General features: G+C 41.7%; 1 protein-coding gene across 2 annotated transcripts in view; it reads left to right on the plus strand.

The window, feature by feature from the left end:
• The window catches only part of SMARCAL1 (SWI/SNF related, matrix associated, actin dependent regulator of chromatin, subfamily a-like 1), a 64801-nt gene that overhangs the window by 28180 nt on the left and 12939 nt on the right, over positions 1 to 23682 (plus strand). For both annotated transcript variants that reach the window (XM_011964564.1, XM_011964565.1), the window contains exons 11-14: positions 6801 to 6941; positions 10675 to 10893; positions 18235 to 18305; positions 21565 to 21667. In XM_011964564.1, coding sequence (XP_011819954.1) covers positions 6801 to 6941; positions 10675 to 10893; positions 18235 to 18305; positions 21565 to 21667 — 534 coding nt within the window. The remainder of the gene's footprint in view (positions 1 to 6800; positions 6942 to 10674; positions 10894 to 18234; positions 18306 to 21564; positions 21668 to 23682) is intronic.

A 23682-nucleotide genomic window follows, 5' to 3' on the forward strand; every position in this document is an offset into this window, starting at 1 on the left:
CTTTAATATGCTTTCTGTAGGAAAAAAAAAATAGGCTTTGGTATTATGGTTTCAGTATTTCAGCCATAACTAAATTAAATCTTTACTCCTGATTGTTTAGACAAAAGAAATTGCACAATAGATAGATTCTATCATTAAAGATACAATGTGAAAGCTTCTTAGCAACCACTTGTTAATGTAGTCATTGCCTGGCTGGGCAAGCTGAGCCAGATAGTGGTTTCTGAAATGTGTGCTTCTCATTCAGACCTTTGGAAGCAGCATATACCTCTTTAATATCTTGAGGATGTTTCAAAGTGACAGGTTTAAAAGAAATCTTTAAACTGCTAACTAATATGTACTACTCTGCATTTGCTGTAGAACTTGGTTGAATTAATATTTTAAAATAACCCCACAAACATGGCCTGTGTTTATGAAGGTGTCTTGAGGCCATGCTCTTCTGCAACATTGACTTCATGTAATGCTGGACTGTGGCAGGACTGGGGTGACGGAATGGGATGGAGCATTCTGTGCTATTCTGTTAACCGAAACTTTCATCTCTGTCTATTGTATTTTCATCTAGATTGGAGTCTCAACCTTGGCACTGTTGACATTTTGGGCTGGTGACTCTGTTGTTGGGGGGCTGTCCTGTGCATTTTAGGATGTTTAGCAGCATCCGTGGCCTCTACCCACTAGATGCCAGCAGTTCCTCCCCAGTCATGACAACCAAAATTGTCTCCAGATGCTACCGAATGTCCTCTGAAGGAGGACAAATTGCTCTCTACCCACCTTGCCCTTCCCCAACCCCATGGAGAACCACCAATCTAAATAAGGAAATGAATCTAAATGTTTTTGGAATAATAAGGTAGTTAGGAGAAAGTAAAGTATGTCTTTGAAAAACCACATAAGGACCTAATTTAATACCACTTGATTGTTCCTCTAATGTGAACATCTCTTAGAACTATATTCTGATAATTAATATTACAAGCATATTTTCAGCAAATAGGCATAATGAGATATTTAGATTAAATCATACAGTTCGTTGGATAGCAGGGCCAGATCGTGTCTAGAAAATGTGGCCTTTGAGTCAGCAGAGAGAGGACGTGTTAGATTGTAAGAAACTGGTGTCACCATCCCCTGGGAAATGTGACATTTTTCGTCCCCCACAGCACTGTTTGCTGTGGCTACTAATCCTAAATGAGGTAGATCTATTTTTATATATAAATATATGAAAGTAGACATGATAGACGCTAAAAAGAACAAAGTTAAAATTACCATTAATCCCTGCAACAGAAAAAGCCACTGTTAACAGCTTATTTTTCCAGCATGTCAATTATTGGGCAAGATCATCATTTTTCGATAACTATGGAACATTTACATAGTAGAGACACATCCCATAATTTAATCCTCAGTGTCAGATATGTGGTTGTTTTCCATTGTTGCTGTTATAAATAATTCTGCAAGTGAACATCATCTACATGTACCTTGCATATTTATCCTATTAGGACAAATTCCTACAATCAGAATTGCCAGGTCAGTTTTCATTTGACCTTTCTGGAGGAGGCCTCTGAAGTCCAGTCTGGCCAGGCATAACAGTCTTCACTCCCATTCAGTCTTCAGTCAGAGGCTTTTTTTCCCCACATGACTCCAGCCCTCAGGATTATCGGCACTCTTTTGAACAGTGAGGTGTGTGTGGGGGGTTTTTTGGTTTAGTTTAGTTGTCTTTTGTTTACACTGGCTTTTATTGTTAAACTAGTATAATAACAAAATTAAAAATTTTTAAAAGGCAAAGGCTGCCAGAATCCTACCATTCTTTCCTAATAAGCAGCTGTTTCTCTTTTTCTGTAAGTAGAGAGTACTTTTTATATCTCTGTTGATTGGCTGGATGAGATAGTAGCTAAAATGTATAAGGCTTTTTTCTTTTTCCTTTGTAATTAAAGTAGTTTAAATAGATGATAAATTCAAATGGGGCCAGGCGCAGTGGCTCATGCCTGTAATCTTAACGCTTTGGGAGGTCTGTAGCAGGAGGATCACCTGAGGTCAGGAGTTTGAGATCAGCCTGGCCAAAATAGCGAAACCCCATCTCTACTAAAAATACAAAAATTAGCCGGGCGTGCTGGCACCCTCCTGTAATCCCAGCTACTCGGGAGGCTGAGGCGGGAGAATCACTTGAACCTGGGAGGTGGAGGTTACCCTGAGCCGAGATCGCGCTCCAGCCTGGGCATCAGAGCTAGACTGTGTCTCAAAAAAAAAATTCAAATGATACAAAAGGATGGACAGTGAAAAGTAAGTCTTCAACCCCTCTGGATCCCTAGTCCCCAGTCTCTTTCCCCAAAGGCAGCTATAGTTACCAGTTTTCAGGTTTACTTCCATAGAACAGCCTGCATCTATGGAAGTACGAATGTGTGTTTCCTTTCTGCCTCCTTAGAGTGTTTTACCACCATTGTTTTACACTTGTCTTTATCCCCTTAATAATGTATCTTGAAAATCATTCCATATGGTTCCAAATGACTTCTACCGCATTCTTGCAAATAGCATTCTATTGGATAAATGTATCATAATATGTATCGTCTGTTCTCTTTTGATGGATTTGTAACCAAATAGCAGCTATTACGTGCAATATTGCAATGACAATTTTTTCATATGATAGAGACGTGGGGAGTAGAAAATGCAATCCCTCTGTGTCTGAGATAGCTTTCTGCCTATCAGGCCAGAGGGGAGAGCGGTGCCAGCTGGCAGATGCTGTTTTCTCCCCTAGTGTGATGAGGCTATAGAAGTCCCCTGGGGTCCGACCATTCTCATTTATTTCCTCACTTTCATTACATAATCAGACTTAAAAAGGAAATTATTAGAGTTTGAAACCTATGGTAAAATAGACTGTCTTTTCCAGTGTAAAAAAAATCTACCTTAGGCCAGGCGCAGTGGCTCATGTCTATAATCCCACCACTTTGGGAAGCTGAGGTGGGCAGATCACTTGAGGTTAAGAGTTTGAGAACAGCCTGGCCAACATGGTGAAACCCATCTCTACAAAATTAGCTGGGAATAGTGGTGTGCACCTATAATCCCAGCTATATGGGAGACTGAGGCAGGAGGGTCACTCGAACCTGGGAGGTGGAGGTTGCAGTGAGCCGAGATCATGTCACTGCACTCTAGCCTGGGTGACAGAGTGATACTCTGTCTCAAAAAAAAAAAAAAAAAAGAGAAAAGAAAGAAAAGAAAAAAGCTTGGAATGGCATACTTTTATCAGCTATAATCATACCATTTGATGTATTCTCATTATAATATTTTGGTATTTTTGGACCAATGTACATGCAATCACTGTCTTCATTCTGTCTGTTCTTACCCAAGAACTGCTTTATATGTAGCATTAAAATTTCATTTATGTTAGAGCAACAGTACTCATTTAGCTTGAAGGCATTATGGTTATCATAGTAAATTGGTTTAGTTAAGGTTAGTACTATTCAGATTTGTGACTAGAACTTTGCCTCTTTTAGAACATGGGCTAGAACCTAGAGGGAACCATTTATGTGAAATAAGCGGACCTGACCAGAGATTCAGAGGCCATGTATAAAGTATCACTGAGTGGTAGGTGGCCTTCTGCCAGTGCTTAGGGCAGCCTCTAGTCAGCAGTGGCCATAATTATGCTGTTTTCTTGGTTTGGCCTGGTTTGTTTTGGGGGGCACCACTCAGGAGTAAAGAATACACCTGCGGTCTCCTTCCCTGACTCCAAGCACTGGGTTTCTCCTGAACATTGAGCTTTTCCTTTCGCTCTTAGACTTTCGATTTAACTACAGGTGTCTCTTTTGTTGCTCCTTGGATAGTGACTGTGATCCCACATTTATTCTTGATCTGTGTACTTTTGGTCACTTGTCCCCAGACTATGCTTGCCACTATCCTTATTTTTGAAGATTGTATAATGACCTCTGAACTAATTAAAACACAGCTTCAATGTCCCTGCCACATCAGGGTTACTGAGTATGGAGACTTTCCAGCAGTGTGGACTTGACCTTCTCTTTGATGTTACCTGCCTTCTTCATGTCTTATTTCTAAACTGAATATATGGTATTGTGTAAATTTATTTAGAGTACCATTAGGAATAATTCTGGGTATAAGACTGGACTGAGCTTTGTTTTCCTAGTCTGGGGTTTTGGTGAAATATATTACAGCCCATCAGAATAATTCAGTAAAGTGAGTTACTGGCTCAGTTGGGGAAAAAAAAAAAGAAATAACATAAAGTGATGAAGAATTTCTGGACTGCTTCTTATATAAACTTAGGACTTCAGCTCTTTTCTCTACAGTAGTACATTCTCTTGGCTTTTAATTTTATTTTTTATTTTATTTTATATTTTTTTGAGACGGAGTTTCATTGTTGTCACCCAGGCTGGAGTACAATGGCATGATCTCAGCTCACTGCAACCTCTGCCTCCCCTGCTGAAGTGATTCTCCTGCCTCAGCCTCCCAAGTAGTGGGATTACAGGTGTGCACCACTGTACCTGGCTAATTTTGTATTTTTAGTAGAGGCAGGGTTTCACCATGTTGGCCAGGCTCGTCTCGAACTCCTGACCTCGAGTAATCTGCCTGCCTCAGCCTCCCAAAGTGCTGAGACTACAGGCGTGAGCACCATGCCCGGCCAGCTCTTAATTTTACAACTATGTATAGTTTATCCACTTTCAATTACTACATTGAACTCTCTGTGGCGAATTATATATATACACTAACTCAACCTATTCTGCAGGACTTTCCCACCCCCAGCCCAAGAAGAAACGAAGCCTGTCTTTGAGGGTCATCTGACCCCAACAGTGTCTGCACATGTGAATCACATTATCTTTTTAACACCACACAGAAAGTATTTTTTTACGTTGTTCTATCGTAGATTTCTCAGGTGTTGCTTTTCTCCCTTAGCCATGGGAGTTCACTGTAAACTGTTCAATTTAGTGTTGATTTCTGTAGTTTTACAGATTTATGTTTTCCTAGATTTGGGAGTTTTCAGAAGTAGAGGGTGACATATGACACCTTTGCAGCTGGGCATGTGTTAAAGCCCTTATGGGTGATAGTGATGACATACACACATGTTGGGGACTGAGCAGGGAGCAGGCCAAATCACGCCATTACAGACAAGGTGCCATTCTGGGTTCTTTTCAAAGCTGGTCTTTTTCTTTTTTTGTAATGCTGCCTCTGCCTTTTTGAGGCCCACAAACACCCCTTTGCAATGCTCCCATCACTCTCTAGTCTGGGGAGTGTATGGGAGAAGCGATTCAATACTAACTATATCCTATAAATATCTGACAGAAGACCCCGGAGTTAATTTCCATCATCTGATCCATGAACTGTTTTTGCCCTGGCTCCATCCCCAGGCCAGCACAGCGACATGAAGAATAGGTTTGGGGTGATGAGGAGATTTTCTCTTATTGATAAAACTTTTCATTTTCCCTTTTTCATTGAAATGATCTTAAAGCCAAGGCAAGAGATGCTACCAACGTCAGCTCATTGTTATTTTAATGAGTCTGCCTTAAACCGTGCAGGAAATTAGAAGGCTTAGGTAATTGAACTGTGGAAAATTATAGCTGGAGACATTCATAGCTCTCCCATCATAATGGAATTAGATATTGGCGATTGCTGTGAGGGCCTAAGTGCGTTTTGATAATTGTATATATTGTATATTTATAAAGAATGATTTTTCTTTTCACTGTTGCACCTTTATTTATTTATTTTTATGAGGCAGTGTATCCATCTGTAAACCTAATTTATTGTCCTTTTGTCCTAGGTGATTTATTACATGCAATTGCCTTCATTACTGTCATTAACTCAAGGGTACAGTGGTTAACAAGCTGTTTCTAGACAACTGAGCTCCATGGTGGGGTCCCTTCCCAGAGCTGAAGTGAATTTTACCTCCAGTAATTTGTAGTGATTCTGTGTTCTAACACAGTAGGAAGTGTCTCGTTTTTTTTTTTTTTCTCACCGTCTTTCCCATCTTAATAATAGGAGGTGGGATCTTTAGGTCTGATCCCCATGGGTCAGATTGGTGTCTGGGTAGTGAGGAACTTGGAATCTGTCATTGCTGTTGACCAACTATTTTTTCCCATCTTGCCCATGCTAAGCAGGCTGCTGCAGATCTGGGCTGAGTTTAGGGAGAATGGAACCAAGTATCACCTTTTAAGGTTCTTATTATTAATAACTGCAAAATGAGCCTGAGTCAGGGTAAGCTTGAAGCATTGTGAAGCTGAGTTAGTAAAGGCCTTATTTTCCTTTAAAGGAAGTCACATGGAGACGTATACATTGGCAAGCCCTGACACTTCCTCTTGGGAATGGGAGAGGGCTGATTGTAATTGTCATTATCTAAGTTCAACTTGCATGTCACAGATTCACTCTGGAGGAAGTTCAGACCTGCCACTGTCTTCTCCCACTTCCTGTCCAATGCTGGAATCTTTGAGTTTACTCTGTGTTCCCTAGGATACTAATTAGCTTCCTTATGAATTTTTTTGCAGCATACAGTGAACATTTATTGGTTACTTGGTGTCAGGCATATGCTACAGAAAATAAAGGTGAATACAGCCCAGTCCTTATCTCAAGAGGCTTGCAATCTAACAAGGGAGGCAGAAAAGTTATAATTCAACGTAATATGTTAAGTACTAAGATAGAGCTCAGCAGAGGGCAGGCAGGGAAGATTTAAAGAAAAGGAGATGCCATCTAACTGCTTGCATTGGCAATGCCATTAGGTTCTTGCCACACCCTGGGCATCCAGCTCCTCCGTCACTGGGGCATTTTGAACATTTCCTGTGTGCTCCTCCCTGTGTTCAGAGCACCTTTGGCTGTTTGTCTGTTAGGTTGCCAAGAGGGTGATCCTGTTGTCGGGCACACCAGCCATGTCCCGGCCCGCAGAGCTCTACACGCAGATCATCGCAGTCAAGCCAACGTTCTTCCCCCAGTTTCATGCCTTTGGACTTCGCTACTGTGATGCCAAGCGGGTATTTATCATCTCTTCCCTCCCAGCCCACCCCATTTCTCACCCTGATTTTGACACTTACCTTTCTCTTCCTTCTCTCTGGCTATGATGTGATCAGAAGAGCACTGGCCAGGGAAATGGATTTCAGTCCTTCTGTTTCTTACTATGGCTTTGGAATGTCCTCAGTGGTAAGAGGAAAATGGTCATCTTACCCTTTCAGTCTAGTTTTAATGGTTATGGTGATCCTAAGTCATCGTTTTCCAGTAAAGGGACCAGTGGTTGGTGTGTGGAGCTCTGAGAGCTGGCTGCCCTCTTGCTCAGGGTCACAGCTCTGCATGAGGCACACTGCTGGAGCTATAAAAGGAAAGTCCATGTCAAGTGCTGGCCCTAGAGAAGATGCTGGCACTGACGTGAGCTAGGAGTGAGGCTGAGGCCCCAGGCAGAGGGAAGAAGTAGGTGAGGGGGTAAGGGCTTCCTCCTGGCATGGGAAGAATATGAAGTAAAGGTGGGAAATTCCTCCCTGTGCCAAAAGAAAAGAAAAAAAAAAAGATAAAGGTAGACTGGGGAGTCTGATCCCAGACTGCCTTGGGTGGGCTCTGTGAGTGCAATGCCAGTGGAGCAGGCACCTCAGGACCTATAGCCAGCACCCCAAAAATGCTCTCCCAAAATAGCAAGGAAGCCCTATAAACACAAATGCATTGCCGTGGAATCTTTGTTTTTAAAACCACATTAATTTGGACCTTAGGGATTCTTGTTTTGTGATCAAGTCACAAATGTATTGACACTTTGGAGAAATGGCTGCAACTTACCCTACAAGCCATCTATGAGGGGACCACCCATCTATGAGGGAAAAGCCTTGCTGTGCAAATACATGATATAAACAAGAGTGTCTGCCTTATTTTTTAAATTTTTAAAAGAAGAAAAAAGTTTTCAAGTACTTTAAAAATATCCACTTACACTCAAACAAAGTACTTATAATGTAAATTGTAGTGCTTAGCATAGTTAATTGCAAACTATTTTTAGCTGGTTATTGAGGCAGGAAATTTCCCAATTGTTAAATGTGTTTAAAAGCCATATACTTCTTTAATCATATATTTAATTCATTTTCCCTGTAGATCAATCCAGATTAGATTGATGCTATATACTTTTCATGGTGCCTCAAAACTCTTCATGTATGATTTAGATTTCTGTCCTATTTGCAAACAGTCCACTTTCTAAAAAGGATCTTCTCTTTCTTGACTATCTGGGCCCATGGCATAATAATGTTCAGCTAGTGATGAAAGGGGCTGAAGATAAAATTCATTGCCTTTCCTCCCCAAACTGTCCCTTCCTATGTTCCCAATCTTAGGCCAGCATCTCCTCAGTAGTTTCTCCTGCCAGAAACTAAGGCATTAACTTTGAATTCTCCTTTTCCTGCCTTCTCGATACACCTCCCCAATACAACAAAGAATGCCTTCCTCCTCATCTTCACATCCTTCTTTCAACCTAGCCCAGTGCCTGGTATGTGGTAATTTTTCAATAAAAACTTGTTGGATTGTGACTATCCCAAAGTCCAGTTTAAAATCTTTGCCGCATGCGGTGTTACACACCTGTAGTCCCAGCTACTCTGGAGGCTGAGGCACGAGACTCGCTTGAACCCAGGAGGCAGAGGTTGCAGTGAGCCAAGATCATGCCACTGCACTCCAGCCTGGGTGACAGAGTAAGACTCTGTCTCAAAAAAAAAAAAAAAAAAAAGTAACAAATTATTTGGTATTACTAAGTTTTAACCTACAAGATTAAGAGCTAACAGTATTAGAACCTAGGAGCACGATATCTGTCTTAGTCTGTTTTCTGTTGCTGTAACTAAATACCATAGACTAAGTAACTTATAAAGAATAGAGGTTTATTTAGCTCATGGTTCTGGAGACTGGGAAGTTCAAGAGCATGGCACTGGCATCTAGTGAGGGCCTTCTTGCTGCTTCATATTTATGACATGGCAGAAGGCATCATATGGAGAAGAGAGCAAGAGCATATGTGTCAGCTCAGGTCTCTGGTCCTTTTCTTATAAAGCTACCAGTCCCAACATGGGGGACCCACCATGATGACCTTATCTAATCCTAATTACCTCCCAAAGGCCCCACGTTCAATCAACATATGAATTTGGGGATTACTTTTCTAACATGTGGAATTTGGGAGACACATTTAAGCCATAGCAATATCCAAACTAATTATGATATCCACTTGTTCTCAGCATGGTTTTTATTTAATGCAACCCAGAAGCAAGGGCTGCTTTTTTTTTTTTTTTTTTTTTAATTTTTTTTTGCCAGCTTCATGCATTAAGAAACCACTGAAAAGAGAACTTCATGCTGAGCTCATTTGCAAACCACTAACTATCTGAAGGCATTTGCTGAGAACTTGCAGTTGATTTCAGAGTATTTTTTAAAAAGAAGAAACAGCTTTACAACATTTTATTCCTCCACCTTTGACCATCTCTTCCTTCTATCAATTTAGCAAAGGTTTATGAGACACCTATTCTGTCTCCACTATTATGCTAGGCTCTCTAGCCCTCTATAATGGAAAAGCCTAGCCCCTACCCTCAGGTAACTAGCTCATCAGCTAGGAGGGGAGATGAGCTCCTTAAAATACAAAGTAGCAGGCACACTAGCTCCCTGATTTTCTACAAGATTGTAGAAATCAGTTCCATTTCCAGTAAGATTATTGGTAAAGGATAGGGTTTTTAATGGTAATGTCTTCTTTTTTTTTTTTTTTTTTGAGACAGAGTCTTGGTCTATTGCCCAGGTTGGAGTGCAGTGACGCCATCTTGGCTCACTGCAACCTCTGCCTCCCAGGTTCAAGCAATTCTCCTGCCTCAGCCTCCCCAGTAGCTGGGATTACAGGCACACGCTGCCACGCCAGCTAATTTTTGTATTTTTAGTAGAGATAGGGTTTTGCCATGTTGGCCAGGGTTGTCTCGAACTCCTGACCTCAAGTGATCTGCCTGCCTCCGCCTCCCAAAGTGTTGGGATTACAGGTGTGAGCCACTGTGCCTGGCCGGTAACGTCTTCTCTAGCTGTGTGACAGGTAATGGACATTTGAGCTCACTGCCTCCCATGAGCTACTCAACAAGAGGGGCCATGTTTATGAAGGACTACCTAGGCACTCAGCCAGACTGCCAGAAGCCTATATGGTGGGCTCCTCCTGCCAACCCCAGCTGCCATCAACAACAACACTGCAGTTACTTTTATTATATTGTACTTGTTTGTGCTGGTGTAATCCATACTGAGGAACAACAGTTTTTAAAATCCCCATAAGTCTCATCAAATAAAGATGTTACTGACATTATTTTATTACATTGTGCAACAGACTCTGTAGGATAAGCCATAGGGAAGATTTAGTATTTAGTGTACAGGAATAGTCTGACAAGCCAAGTTTTTTGTTTGTTTTTTAATAAAATGGACATGCAATTGCTTGACTTCCGGCATTTGCTGCTGGAAAAGAAAGCTCACTGCCAAATTGTAGAAAAGAAAGCTCACTGCCAAATTGTAGAATGCTGTGATAGGTGTTTTTTGTTCACCTCATTCCTGACTTTTTCTCTCTTTTCCTTTCCGTTTCTCATTTGTTTTACTGGGGGTTTATTTGTCCCTATAAGTCACTTGAAATTCTCTGAGCTAAGCCAGAGGTGGTTGTGAGAAGAGGGACCTCCTAGGATCCCACATCCCTGTTGGACTGGGCCTGAAAGGAGCCTCACGGGGCTGTCGCTGTCTTGTTCTCTGCAGATGCCTTGGGGGTGGGACTACTCAGGTTCCTCCAACCTGGGAGAGCTGAAGCTTCTGCTGGAGGAAGCGGTCATGCTGCGGCGCCTGAAGTCTGATGTCCTTTCCCAGCTGCCTGCCAAGCAGCGCAAGATAGTGGTGATTGCCCCAGGACGGATCAATGCCAGGACCAGAGCTGCCCTGGATGCTGCAGCCAAGGAAATGACCACCATGGACAAAACTGTGAGTCCAGGGCTGGAGACGGATTTGGAAGCAGACGTGTCTAGGCGTTCCTTTCCATGAGGGGCCCTTGAAAATGACCCGGCGTTCTCTCAGCTTTCCTTTCTGTAACCTTTTCCCTCTTCTCTAAGCAAGAAGAGCAAGTCCATTTCATTCCTCAGCCTACCTAAGTCGGTTTTGAAAAACTCCCTTATTAATTTGTGGTTTTATACTTGTATAGATCGCTGTTGATGGATGGCCATAAAGATAAGCACAGGCAACAGCAGGGTGGTGATCAATATTCCGAATCTCTCAAAGAATGTGGAAATTATGTCTACTATATTTTGAGAATGCCTCAGTCTAGTAACAGTTGTTAGAAAATTAGTCCTAACATATTTGATACATATGTTAATCCTTTAACCATACTGTGTCATTTGTGTTAGTCAAAATAATAAGTCAACATTCATATAACAAAATAGAGTTTTCAAATCCTCCTAACCTTCTAAATCCCTATTACAGGCATTTATGGTTAGCAGGAAGTTGGCAGCCCCCTTTTACAGAGAGGGAAACTGAGGCTCACAGAGACTGCAGTTTGCCAGGGTCTCTCAGCTGCTCCACCGCAGAGCTGAGGTTGGAACCAAGCCTCTTGCCCCTACATTTTAGGACTCTTTTCACTATGATGGTTTTATCTTTTCAAACACTTTTATTTTATTTCTGTCTTTAGTGTCACACTGTGCTAAGTGCTATAATCTACACCAGCTCTGTTTCTGTCCTCTTAGATAAAACCTTGTAATTTGTATTACCAAGAAAATAAGTCATTGATAGTTTTCAACATCATGAAGCATTAGCTGGGCTTGATATTACCCCGTATAAAGATATTTAGATATAGATCGCAGCCTTCTGGGAGGTTACAAAATAAGTAAGAATGACAAGAGACAGAATGCGTGTTTTTCATGTTATTTTACCATGTGATGAGCAAGATTCATTGATAACTTTTAAGAAACGGCAGGACAGAGGATGCACTGGCAAAATGTCAAGCTGTATTGAATTTATGCTGTATTACATGTAATAATCTGGATGGTCTGGAGTAAGTGAGCAGGCATCATCTCTTTACTGTGGAGTTTTCAAACAAAGTTAAACAACAGTGATGTGAACGTACAGACCAGTGTTCCCAGATTATATTTCAGTGGAACCATGAGTAAAACCAGGAAGCTTTGTCACTAAAATCAATCTTGGTGCTCTTTTGTTTATTTTTAGAGATAAAAATGCAATGAGTAGAATATTTTCTCTCAATTTGAAGTTTTTTCTTATAACTTTTTCTTAAACAATAACTTTTGTCTACTGGTGAACTCTACCAGAAAAAACAAATGAACTGGTATAGCAAATATATTATTAATGGAAAAATTGAGACATGCAATATTTTTAGATGCAAAGATCTGAATATTTATAAAAGGTTATATTTCTTTTGCCAGCAAAGTTGTTCCCTGTGTGTGTGAGATGGAAGTAAGTTTGTTAGTGTTTCGTGAGATTCCCCAGAGAACACCCTCACCAATACCTGGTTCACCTCCTGAACCAGTTCCAGAACAGCCAAGGTAGACACCTGAAGAAGCAATTAGTGGGCATTTGAATTAAGGAGGAAAAGCACATTAGCTTGTTAAAACACAACTGTGAATTATGTAGTATGGCCAAAAAGAAAAAAAGAAAAGCAGTAGAAATTTTGTACTTAGTGCAACAAAATTTGAAAGCATTTTGTAAACTTCCGCCAACTTGTATAGTTCTTCAAGTAAAGGGAGTGGCTCTTTTCAAAGATGGTTTCAGATGCCACCTGAAAGTTTGATTTCTGACCTTGTTGGTGATGCTATGAAATTAATTAGGAAGTACCATGAAACTTAGGAATGTTGGGTGTTTCATAACTTTAGGTAGCTATACAAATCCAGTATTTTGGGGGATATTTTCATATTTTCTTGCTTAGAAATGGAGCTACAACTCCCTTTTGGTTGTGGAAAAGTACATAAGGGGCCGGGGGCGGTGGCTTAAGCCTGTAGTCCCAGCACTTTGGGAGGCCGAGGCAGGCGGATCACAAGGTCAGGAGATCGAGACCGTCCTGGCTAACACGGTGAAACCCTGTCTCTACTAAAAATACAAAAAATTAGCCGGGCTTGGTGGCGGGCACCTGTAGTCCCAGCTACTCGGGAGGCTGAGGCAGGAGAATGACGTCAACCCGGGAGGCAGAGCTTGCAGTGAGCCGAGATTGCGCCACTGTACTCCAGCCTGGGCGACAGAGTGAGACTCCTTTTCAAAAAAAAAAAAGTACATAAGGATAGTGCCAGTTGCCTAGAATCCTGCCTGTTGGGTGATTATCCTCCTTGCTTTGTAAACACTGCAGTCTTAACTCCATTTTGCAGATAATGAAAATGAAGCCTAAATTGCAGCATCACTCTTCAAGAATCCAGCTGAGAAAGAGCCTGGAGCTCTTCTCAGTTCAGCACTGGAGAGTTGCTGTCTGCTTCCTTGGAGGCTTAGGAAAATTAAATGTTTATCCCTGAAAGATAGAAATTGAGTTGGTACAGATTACCTTCAGTGTGATGGCTGAAGCCAGACACTAAATTCTTTCAGATAATAATTCATTAAGAACTTGCTGCCTTTTTGTGTCTTAATATAAATCCATTTTTATAATGGAAAATCCAAGTAGAAAACAGATGTGTGTGCTTTGTGCTTTGGGCCATCAGAAGCTTTGGATTTCTAAAGTCATTGATTTGGTGCATTTCTAAACCATGGATCTAATCAGGAGCATTGCTGTAACTTACTTCAGGAAGGGAGTCAGCATCAAGCTGCAGGCTGGACTACATGACCGTAGGCATGTCTTCCAAACCCTGGCCAGCTATGAAATCCTGAGTTGGAAGGGTTAAAATGGGGAATTATGGTTTGGTTTTTTTTGTATGGTTTTAGTCGAATAAGGAGGCCCTATGGACCTATAGAAAGTCCCCGCTCTCCACTGCCCCCAGTTTTTTAAGTTACTTTTTAGTCCCAAGTTTCCTTGCAATTTTGCAAATCATGGTGACTCCAGCCAAGCACTGCTGACCTGCCTGTCAAGAATTGATTCTTTCTTTGTTCCTTCACACCTTTCCATCTGGAAGAATACATTTCTTAAAAAACTTTATATCACAGGAGCCGAGGTGAAGGAGCCAATTTATAGAATATAATGTATAATGAAAGCCTTTTCTCATTTTTTCAGCTGAAATAATGGATTTCGCTTCACAGGCTAAGGAAAGCTGACTGTGGTCATCTTTTGTCTAAAGCCATTTTTTCGTCCTCAAGACCAGGAGCAGAGAAATGGAACAAGTCCATACAGATTTCCTGGTGACAATATCAGTTCACCCTTGCCATTTGATAATCCACTCAAATTTCCGATGTAGAAAAATTTAAAAACTCCATTGGATCTAATTTAATTAAGGTCTAGTCAGGAACAAAGAATGCAGGTTATTTAAAATTTCCTGGCCAGTAGCTGGCAAAAGAAGTAAGATCATGAATAGAGAGTATTATGTCTGCATAGTTTGGGGGAGTTTTTTTAAAGCTAAAACTATTGATTTCTCCCACATTAAAAATATTAATACAATAGATATCCATTGTATAAAATCTGAAAAATAAAGAAAAATACTTAAAATCAGTAACATTTATTGAATACTTGCTATGTGCTGGGCATGGTGCTTTACGTGTATTGGGTCATTAAATTCTCACCATCAGCCCAGATATTTGAGCCTCAGAGCCTGCACTTTTAAGTGCTGCAAATTCTGGTTCTACCATGTAGTAGCAGTGTGACAAGTATACTCACTTGACTTTTTTTGCCTCAGTTTCCTAATCTGTGCAGTGGTGATAATAGTGCCTCCCTCATAGCAATGCTAATTATTAAATGAGTTAATGCATGCTTAGTTCTTAGACCACTGCTTGGCCCATAATAAGTGGTATATGAGAGTTAGTTGTTATTTTTATTACTATACTATAAAAAAGAATCATCTTTTATACAACCATAATTTCGGCATGTATAATTTGAGTATTTTTCTATAATTATGTGTGTATATGTTGCTTTAAGATATATTTTTTTATATCTGCATATAAATATATATAAAATATTATATTTTATATATGCAATAAGCAATACGTATATTTTAAAAGCAGAACTGGGATCGTACAAATACGTCAAGTGGGAAGGAAAACAGGTTACTGACTTATGAAGACTTTTCCATGTTGTTAAATATTCTCTTAAAACATAATATTTAGCCAGGTGTGCTGGCTCACTCCTGTAATCCCAACATTTTGGGAGGCCAAGGCGGGAGGATCACTTGAGCCCAGGAGATTGATACCAGCCTGGACAACATGGCAAAACCCTGTCTCTACAAAAAATACCAAAAAATTAGCTGGGCGTGGTAGTGTGTACCTGTAGTCCCAGCTACTCTGGTGGGAGGCTGAGGTGGGAAGTCCCAGCTACTCGGGTAGGAGGTTGAGGTGGGAGGATCACCTGAGCCTGGGAATTTAGGACTGAGGTGAGCTGTGATTGTGCCACTGCGTTCCAGTCTGACAGAGAGAGACCTTGTCTCAGAAAAAACAACAACAACAACAACAACAACAAAATCGTTATATTTAAAGACTGCGTAGTGTTTTCTCACATGGCTATAATTTCGTGGATCGTTTTTGTTGGGCCTTTATTTTCAATTGCTCACTATTCTGAGTAATAGTGTACTGAAAAAGTAGCTTACATAGAAATTTGTGCACATGTGATTTTATAATGAGAATCGCTTTTAAGGAGTAAGTTGCTGGATGATGGGGTTTTGGCATATTTTAAAGGGGGTTGGTACATTTTGCTGCATCATCCCCAAAAGGGCTAGCCCAGTGTACCATCCCACCAGTCATGTATACTAGTGTTTGTTTCTTCACACTCTCATCAACTCTAGGTGCCAAATGTTAGGGCAAGATTCCTGAAAGTGCTTCTCAGCAGTTTTCCGTCTGTTTGTTTTGCCCTCTTTCTTTCTTATTAGGGAGTGTGGCATGGGTGAGTGTGGGTGGGAGGGGTAGGCTGTCTCTGAAGGACACAGGAGTAAAACTGTAGGGGGGACCGAATAGGGTGCAGTCTGATGGAGGCACACATGCTGCGAGTGAGGTCATCATATGTAAGCCTGCCCTGCCCCTTTGGCTACTAGAAACTGCATTGGGTTGGAGGGCTAGCCTGCTGCTGGGGACCCTTAGAGGTCCATAAATGGATTTCATGAAGTCTGAGCTCACTAGCCACAGGTGAAAAGTTGTGTATGTTTCCAGAGCCTGATATAAAATAGGATAGGTCGCTGCCACTGCCAAGACACATGTAGGATATGAAAGGGATCTATGGTCTAATCAGTGACCCCACAGCTTCCTGTGGTTCCTCAGCATCTTTCTTTTTGCCGGTAAAGTCCTAGAGGAAAGACATCATTCAAAGCTAAGAAGCTGGCCAGGTGCAGTGGCTCATGCCTATAATCCCAGCACTGTAAGAGGCCGAGATGGGAGGATTACTTGAGCCCAAGAGTTTGAGAGCAATCTGGAAAACATAGTGAGATCCTGTCTGTACAAAAAAATTTTTAAATAGCTGGTGTGGTGGTGCACACCTTTAGTCCCAGTTACTTGGGAGGCTGATGTGGGAGGATCGCATGAGCCCAAGAGGCTGAGGCTGCAGTGAGCCATGATCGTGTCCAGCCTGGGTGGCAGAGCAAGACCCTGTCTCAAAAACAATAAAAACAACCCCAAAGCCAAGAAGCTGTTTTAACCAGACAGCTTTTTCCTCCATCCATGGTTATTAGTTTTAGGTACAGTCTGGCTGTGGTTGCTTTCTTGAGTTATTGAGATCTCAAGAATGACAGGTTCAAGGCTGTAGATGTTATTGCTGTTGAATCATGTCTTTGTTCCCTGGGGAAGTTGTGCTGTCAGTCACAGATCTTACAGAGGCCAGGCACAAGAAGAAGGTCCACCTGTAAAACCGTGCTTGCTGGTGGAAGGAGATGACCACCTGTCTTGGTCCATTTGTGCTGTAACAAAATACTTTAGACTGAGTCTTCTATAAACAGAAATGTATTGCTCACAGTTTTAGGGGCTGGGAAGTTCAAGGTCAAGTGGCCAGCAGATTCAGTGTCTAGTGAGGGCCCAGTCTCTGTTTCAAAGAGGGTGGAAGGAACAAACACGCTCTCTGTCCTCATGACCTAAGCATCTCCCAGATGCCCCACTTCCTACCACCACTGCACTGGAAATTAAGTTTCAGATTATGAATTTTGGGGGGACACTCTTACTGATGATGGTAAGAATATGATCTCTGGGAGGCCAGAGCAATAGTAAAGGTGATCTCACATTATTATGAAACGATTTGAGCATCTCCTGTGTTAGCGGTCTTTATTAGGAGTCACTTAAATGTAAACCCTAAATAAAACACCGTTTCTTCTTCTGGGAAGTTAATTACCCTATGGGGGAGGTAGACCAAGAACATCTGAATAATGGTTTTAAAATGATGCTAAAATAGACCAGGCACAATGGCTCACGCCTGTAGTCCCAGCACTTTGGGAGGCCGAGGTGAGTGGATCACCAGACATCAGGAGTTTGAGACCAACCTGGCCAACATGGTGAAACTCTGTCTCTACTAAAAATACAAAATTAGCTGGGCATGGTGGCACACGCCTGTAGTCCCAGCTACTCGGAGGCTGAGACAGGAGAATCGCTTGAACCTGGGAGGCAGAGGCTACAGTAAGCCGAGATCGCGCCACTGCACTCCAGCCTGGGCAAGACAGGGCGAGACTTCATCTCAAAAAAATAAAAAATAAGGTAAAATAAAATGATAGTAAAATAGATAGTCATGGTCCATTGGAATTGATTAAGTAAGTCTTGGAGAGAGGTAAGCTCTGTAAGTCAGGTAGTCACAGCTTGGCAGAAGAAAAGAGGGAAGCAAAAAGCAAGTTGGGGAGATGTCACATGTAGGTTGTCACCAGGCTGTGGTAAATAGGTATGCTTAGCCAAGGCCACATTTCAGTGCGTCACATGGGTTTGGTGTATATGGTGAAATGCCTACCTGAAATGCTTTTCCAAAGAGCTTTTATGTTTCTTGCCTCTCGGATTCTTGCAACAGTTCTTGGACAATGGCAGAGTGGCTCTAATGCTGTCTCTGAGGACAAAACCAGACCCAGGCAGGTCTTCTGACTTGGCGAAAGTGAAAGGGGAATTATGTCAGCACCAGGGTCTCCTGACTCTCGTGAGGGGTGGTTGAGATTTGTAATACACATAGGAGCAATAATTAGATCCACTCATCCCAGAGTCTCAGACTGGGGCACTTAACATTCTTAACTTCTCTTTCAACAGAAACAGCAGCAGAAAGACGCCCTCATTCTCTTCTTCAACAGAACGGCTGAAGCTAAAATCCCATCTGTCATGTAAGTGGTCACTAAGTGTCGACCTCTCTCTCTCTCATCTTTAAAAAAAAAAAAAAAACAACTTATTACTTTAGTCTGCCTGAATGATTTTACTGCTAAGAAATAACCAGAGATTATTAAATGTGCTTTTTGTTGAGGAAGGAAAAAATAAAACAGATGATCAGAGAGTAGTAGAATCATAGCTGCCTTGAAAATAAAATTTAGGGGCCAGGCTTATGCCTGTAATCCCAGCACTTTGGGAGGACAAGGTGGGAGGATTGCTTGAGTCAAGGAGTTTGAGACCAGCCTGGACAACATAGTGAGGCCCCATCTCTACAAAAAATGAACAGAATTAGCTGGGCATGGTGGCATACACCTGTGGTCCCAACTACTTGGGAGGCTGAGGAGGGAGGATTTCTTGGGAGGGAGGACGGTTGAGGCTGCAGTGAGCTACGATGGTGCCACTGCACTCCAGCCTAAGCAAGAGACTGAAACCCTGTCTCAAGGGAAAAATGAAAAAAGTAAAAGTTTAGGGCACCATGCCCTTGATTACCCACAAGGTATAAGTTGGCCAGTAACTGGAGCTACTACTAGGATGCACCTGGGTCCCTAAGAGATCCTGTCTTGAGCCAAGTAGGCTGGGAGCCCTAGGAGGGTGGGGTTGTCCCCAACACTAAAAGGGAGAGTTTTTCTAGGAGAACTGGGATCATTTGCCTTTAGGGAAAAAAAATGAGAAGGAAAAACTGCCTTATGGGGATACTTGGGTCTTCCCCAAAGTCAGGGATTGTCATCCATTACTAACCTACATAAAAAGATAAATGTCAAAGTCTGTTCAAAAGATCTGGGCATTGTCATGCTTAGTTCTATTTCCACCTCATAAACTAAGCTAAAGTAATAATTTCTATTCTTAGAATTATTCATGACAGAATCCTCAATCGTATGCCTTTCTTAAGGAAAAACCCACTCCTAGTTAAATATCACTGGGGTAGAAACCTGGCAATTCTAATGATGTGCAGTTTGCCTGACTTTTTTTTTTGTTTAACATTCATGTGATGCTCTGGCAGGATAATGGTCCAACTGATGAAATTACAATGAGAATGGATTCCGTAGGGCTGAGTGGTGCCAGACTGGCTGTGGGGACTGAGATCTGGGGATAAATTAGGAAACATACCTTCCCCACCCTCGTACTCGGCCCACCTACCTCTCCACACCCTCCACTGAGGCAACAGAGTTCCCCACACCACTCGATCTGCACTGCTCCCTGGAAAGACTGCCCAGTGCTGGCCTGTCCCCTTCACCTCCTGGGCACTGCCCTTTTCATTTATGACCCTGTTACGGAGCTCATGAACTCCAGATGTGGTTTTTATGGCCTGGAAACTTTTCTCCCAGAAACACATCTGAGTTGCCCCCGCCAACCCATTTCTCATGTGCTGTGGAATAACAGATGGCAAGGGTGTGCGTTTCTCCCTTGCTCCCTCAGCTCAGGACCTGCAAAATTCAGAGTCCACCGGGTGCCTCTCTCTTCAGATACTGCGCCCGGAGCTACCCATTTCCCTTAGAAATTTTAAGTCTTTCTACCACCTCATAAATAAACTTTGGTCATACCTTATATATACTTTCTCAAAATTCTGTATACAATAAATTGTATAGTACTTTGTAGTTTCCAAACATTTTTTACACCTGCGAACTCATTTCACATTTACAGCATCTTTGTGAGATCACGTAAGTCACACTGGCTCCGTTTTTAAAAATGCAGACACTGAGTAAATCTGTGACTCTGGCCCTCAGAGTCACACAGCTAGTCAGTGGAAATTAGACTGGACGTCTTCAAAACCCCAGTTTCCTCAGCCAGTTGTTTTTCTTTTCTTTTTTGCTGTTGTTTGTTTTTTCATTTTAATGGGCATCTTTTAATAAAAAAGCCAAGGTTGTTGTGGTAGGCAGATATTTCAAGCCTAGGAACTTGTAGAAGGTTATAGAACCACAAAACTGTGTATGAGATATAGAGGGGATAGAGGCATTAGGAAAATTGGGGCCTGTGGTTATTATGAGCTCACCAAGTGGATTTTGTGGCCTTGTGACTTTTTGATGCTGTAGCCATAAACTTTTTTGCTTATATCATGGCAAATTTTATGTCTCTCAAAATAATTAAAGTAAATTCTATTAGTATGAACAGTTCACAAATTGAACTCAAAGCTGGTGCCCTGGTCAGTCATAGTGCTGTTTGAAATGACTCTTGGATGTTTACAGGGCAGTCCACGTACCCTTCCCCCACCTGAGACATATCCTTCTTTAAGGAAGGCAGAGTCTGTTCCCTGCCCAGACGCACCCATGGCTGGTGATGGCTTCAGCGAAGGAGCTCACTTGCCAGTACTGGGCTTACCTCTTTGGAATTGTGATCCCTCTTCAAGGAGCTACCAGGGGAGAGGGGGACCCAGCCAGGGTCTCTTAACCCAGTGACTTCCCACCCCACTGCTCCCTGAGGGTAGCCACCTTAAGGCCAAGCAAAAGATAAGAGGTGGGAAGCTTGCCAGGTGCGGTGGCTCACGCCTGTAATCCCAGCACTTTGGGAGACCAAGGCAGGCAAATCGCTTGAGGTCAGGAGTTTGAGACCAGCCTGGCCAACATGGTAAAACCCCATCTCTCCTAAAAATACAAAAATTAGCTGGGCATGGCGGTGTCCATAATCCCAGCTACTCAGGAGGCTGAGGCAAGAGAGTTGCTTGAACCCGGGAGGCGGAGGTTGCAGTGAGCCGAGATTTCAGCACTGCACTCCAGCCTGGGCGACAGAGTGAAACTCAGTCTTAGGGAAAAAAAAAAAAAAAGGTGGGAAGCTAAGAAAAAACACATTGGATGGAACGGAGAAGTAAATTAAAGGTAGGCCAAACAAATGAGATCCTTCTCTCCATAGTCCTCTGCCTTGGAAGAGAATTTATTTACTACTGACTTAATTACTGGCCCTGTCATTTGAGGTCTAAAGTGGGAGGAGCTGGAGATCCTTCCGGGAATGTCTCTTTAGTATTGTATATGTCTCGATGTTTAGCTTCTAGAAATCTGTGTACTGTCAATAATTCCTTAGTCCCCTCCCTAAGTACTTTCAGTTCTACAGAGGACACTCTAATTTGTATATAAAACACATTATAATGATAGTCGGAGGTAAAGTGAAAACTGTTGATCATCTTCTGTGATCCCAGATAATAAGAATGTTTCAGTAACATACCAGAGACACATAAAACATAAGAAGTATATGTTTAATCTGTTTTGTTGTCATTGTCAAATGCAGTGAATATATCTTGGACCTACTGGAAAGTGGAAGAGAGAAGTTTCTAGTGTTTGCACACCATAAGGTGGTCCTGGATGCAATTACACAGGAGCTTGAGAGAAAGGTGAGCTCCCTTTGAAATTCACTATGGGCTGCTTTTGCCATGTTCCAAGTTGTTCTGGTCAGGCTTAGATCAGATCCAAGCAAAGTGAGACCGATGGCTTCCGGAAGCATTGCTGAAGACTTTCTGAAGAACAGTTCTTCTTGTTTGTAGAACCACAGCGGGGTCAAAATGTTTCCCCAGCCCTGTCATTTTAACTTCCTCCGTGCTCCAACTAGATATCGCAGGAGTCTTGCTTTAGGAACGTCTCCCAGGGGCTGTTCATTATTCTGCATAAATAATTACAAAGTTGGCAAGAGAGGAGATAGCAAAATTGTCCTTTTGTATGGAGACAAGTATTTATGTGAATGTTTTCCTCTTTTCCTTCCTTTCATTCCTCCTCAGCACTGTCAAAGCACTTTTATTAATTGCACGTGGCGGTGTGCAGACGTTAGAAGAGAGTTTTATGGCTCTCTTGGAATTGAATGAAAGGGATCTAGAAGGATTTCCAAGGATGTTTATGAAAACTGAACACATTTCATCCCCTTTTCATTTTGGTTAAATTTAAGGCAGTAAATTGCTCTTTGTCTTCCCTCATCGTTTATTTTTATATAATATTTGAATATACATTAAGGATACAGAGAAATATACAACAAACACCCATGTATCTCCCACCCAGATTTAATAAATGAAAAGTTTCACTGTATTTATTTCAAGATTGTTTTAGTTTTTTTATTTTGAGGCAGAGTCTTGCTGTGTTGCCCACACTGGAGTGCAGTGGTGGCAGGATCTCAGCTCACTGTAGCCTCCGCTTCTCAGGTTCAAGTGATTCTCGTGCCTCAGCCTCCCAAGTAGCTGGGACTACCCCACCTTGCCTGATTTTTGTATTTTTAGTAGAGATGGGGTTTCACCGTGTTCCCCAGACTGGTCTTGAACTCCTGGCCTCAAGTGATCTGCCTGCCTCGGCCTCCCAAAGTGCTTGGATTACAGGCATGAGCCACCACACCCGGCGTGAAGATTTATTTTTTTAGTAATAAAATACTTAGGTCCCCTCAGTGTTCTAACTCTATTCCCCTTCCATCTCTCCAGCAATAACATCACTATTATGAAGGTAATGGGTATCCTTGCCCTCCATGTTGTCATACTTTATTCTAGGAGTATGTATCTTAAGCAATTTATAGTCTCCTTTTTGCATATTTTTTAAAATTTAAAATAAATGACAGCACGGTGTAATTATCCTGCAACTTATTTTTTTCTCAGCATTGTTTTTGAGATTTTATGCTACATTACACATATAGTTCATTCACTGTAACTGTGGAATTGTATCTCATTGGACAGCTATACTGCAGTTTATCCATTCTCCTGCTGATGGTTGCTATTGTGTGAATATTATAGTAGGTGTATGTTTGTATCTATGCATTTCTTTATGCCTTGTGTATGTGCTTTGTGTAGGAGAGGCATATTCGGGCATGCTCTTGCATGGTTATTAAATAGGCTCATCTTCGTACTAAGTGGTGTCAAATTGTTCTCCAAGGTGGCCATTCACATTTATAATCTCACTAACAACATATAAGGGTCCCTGTTGTTCTATGTGCCCATTAACACTGGTATTGTCCGACTTTTTAATTTTACCAATCCAGAGATATGAAATATCATCTCATTCTTGCTCTAATTTGCATTTCCCTGACTACCAGTAAAATGTGTATCATTTTATTTATTTATTTATTTATTTATTTATGGCCATTTTAGCTGTCTCCTGTGAATATTCTGTTTGTATCCTTTGCCTGTTTTTCTGTTGGATTGTTTTTTTTCTTATTGATCTAGGAAAATTCTTTATAAATTCTGGATATTAATGTTTTATCAGTTATCTTTTTATCTTTTAAATTTCTTTTGCTGGGGAGAGGCTCTCGCTCCATTGCCCAGGCTGGAGTGCAGTGGCTTCATCTCAGCTCGCTACAGCCTCTGCCTCCTGGTTTAAGAGATTCTCGTGCCTCAGGCTCGTGAATAGCTGGGATTACTGGTGCGCACCACCATGCCCA

This window comes from Mandrillus leucophaeus, unplaced genomic scaffold (assembly GCF_000951045.1).
Source record: "Mandrillus leucophaeus isolate KB7577 unplaced genomic scaffold, Mleu.le_1.0 Scaffold70, whole genome shotgun sequence".
In the NCBI taxonomy this organism is placed as follows: Eukaryota; Metazoa; Chordata; class Mammalia; order Primates; family Cercopithecidae; genus Mandrillus; species Mandrillus leucophaeus.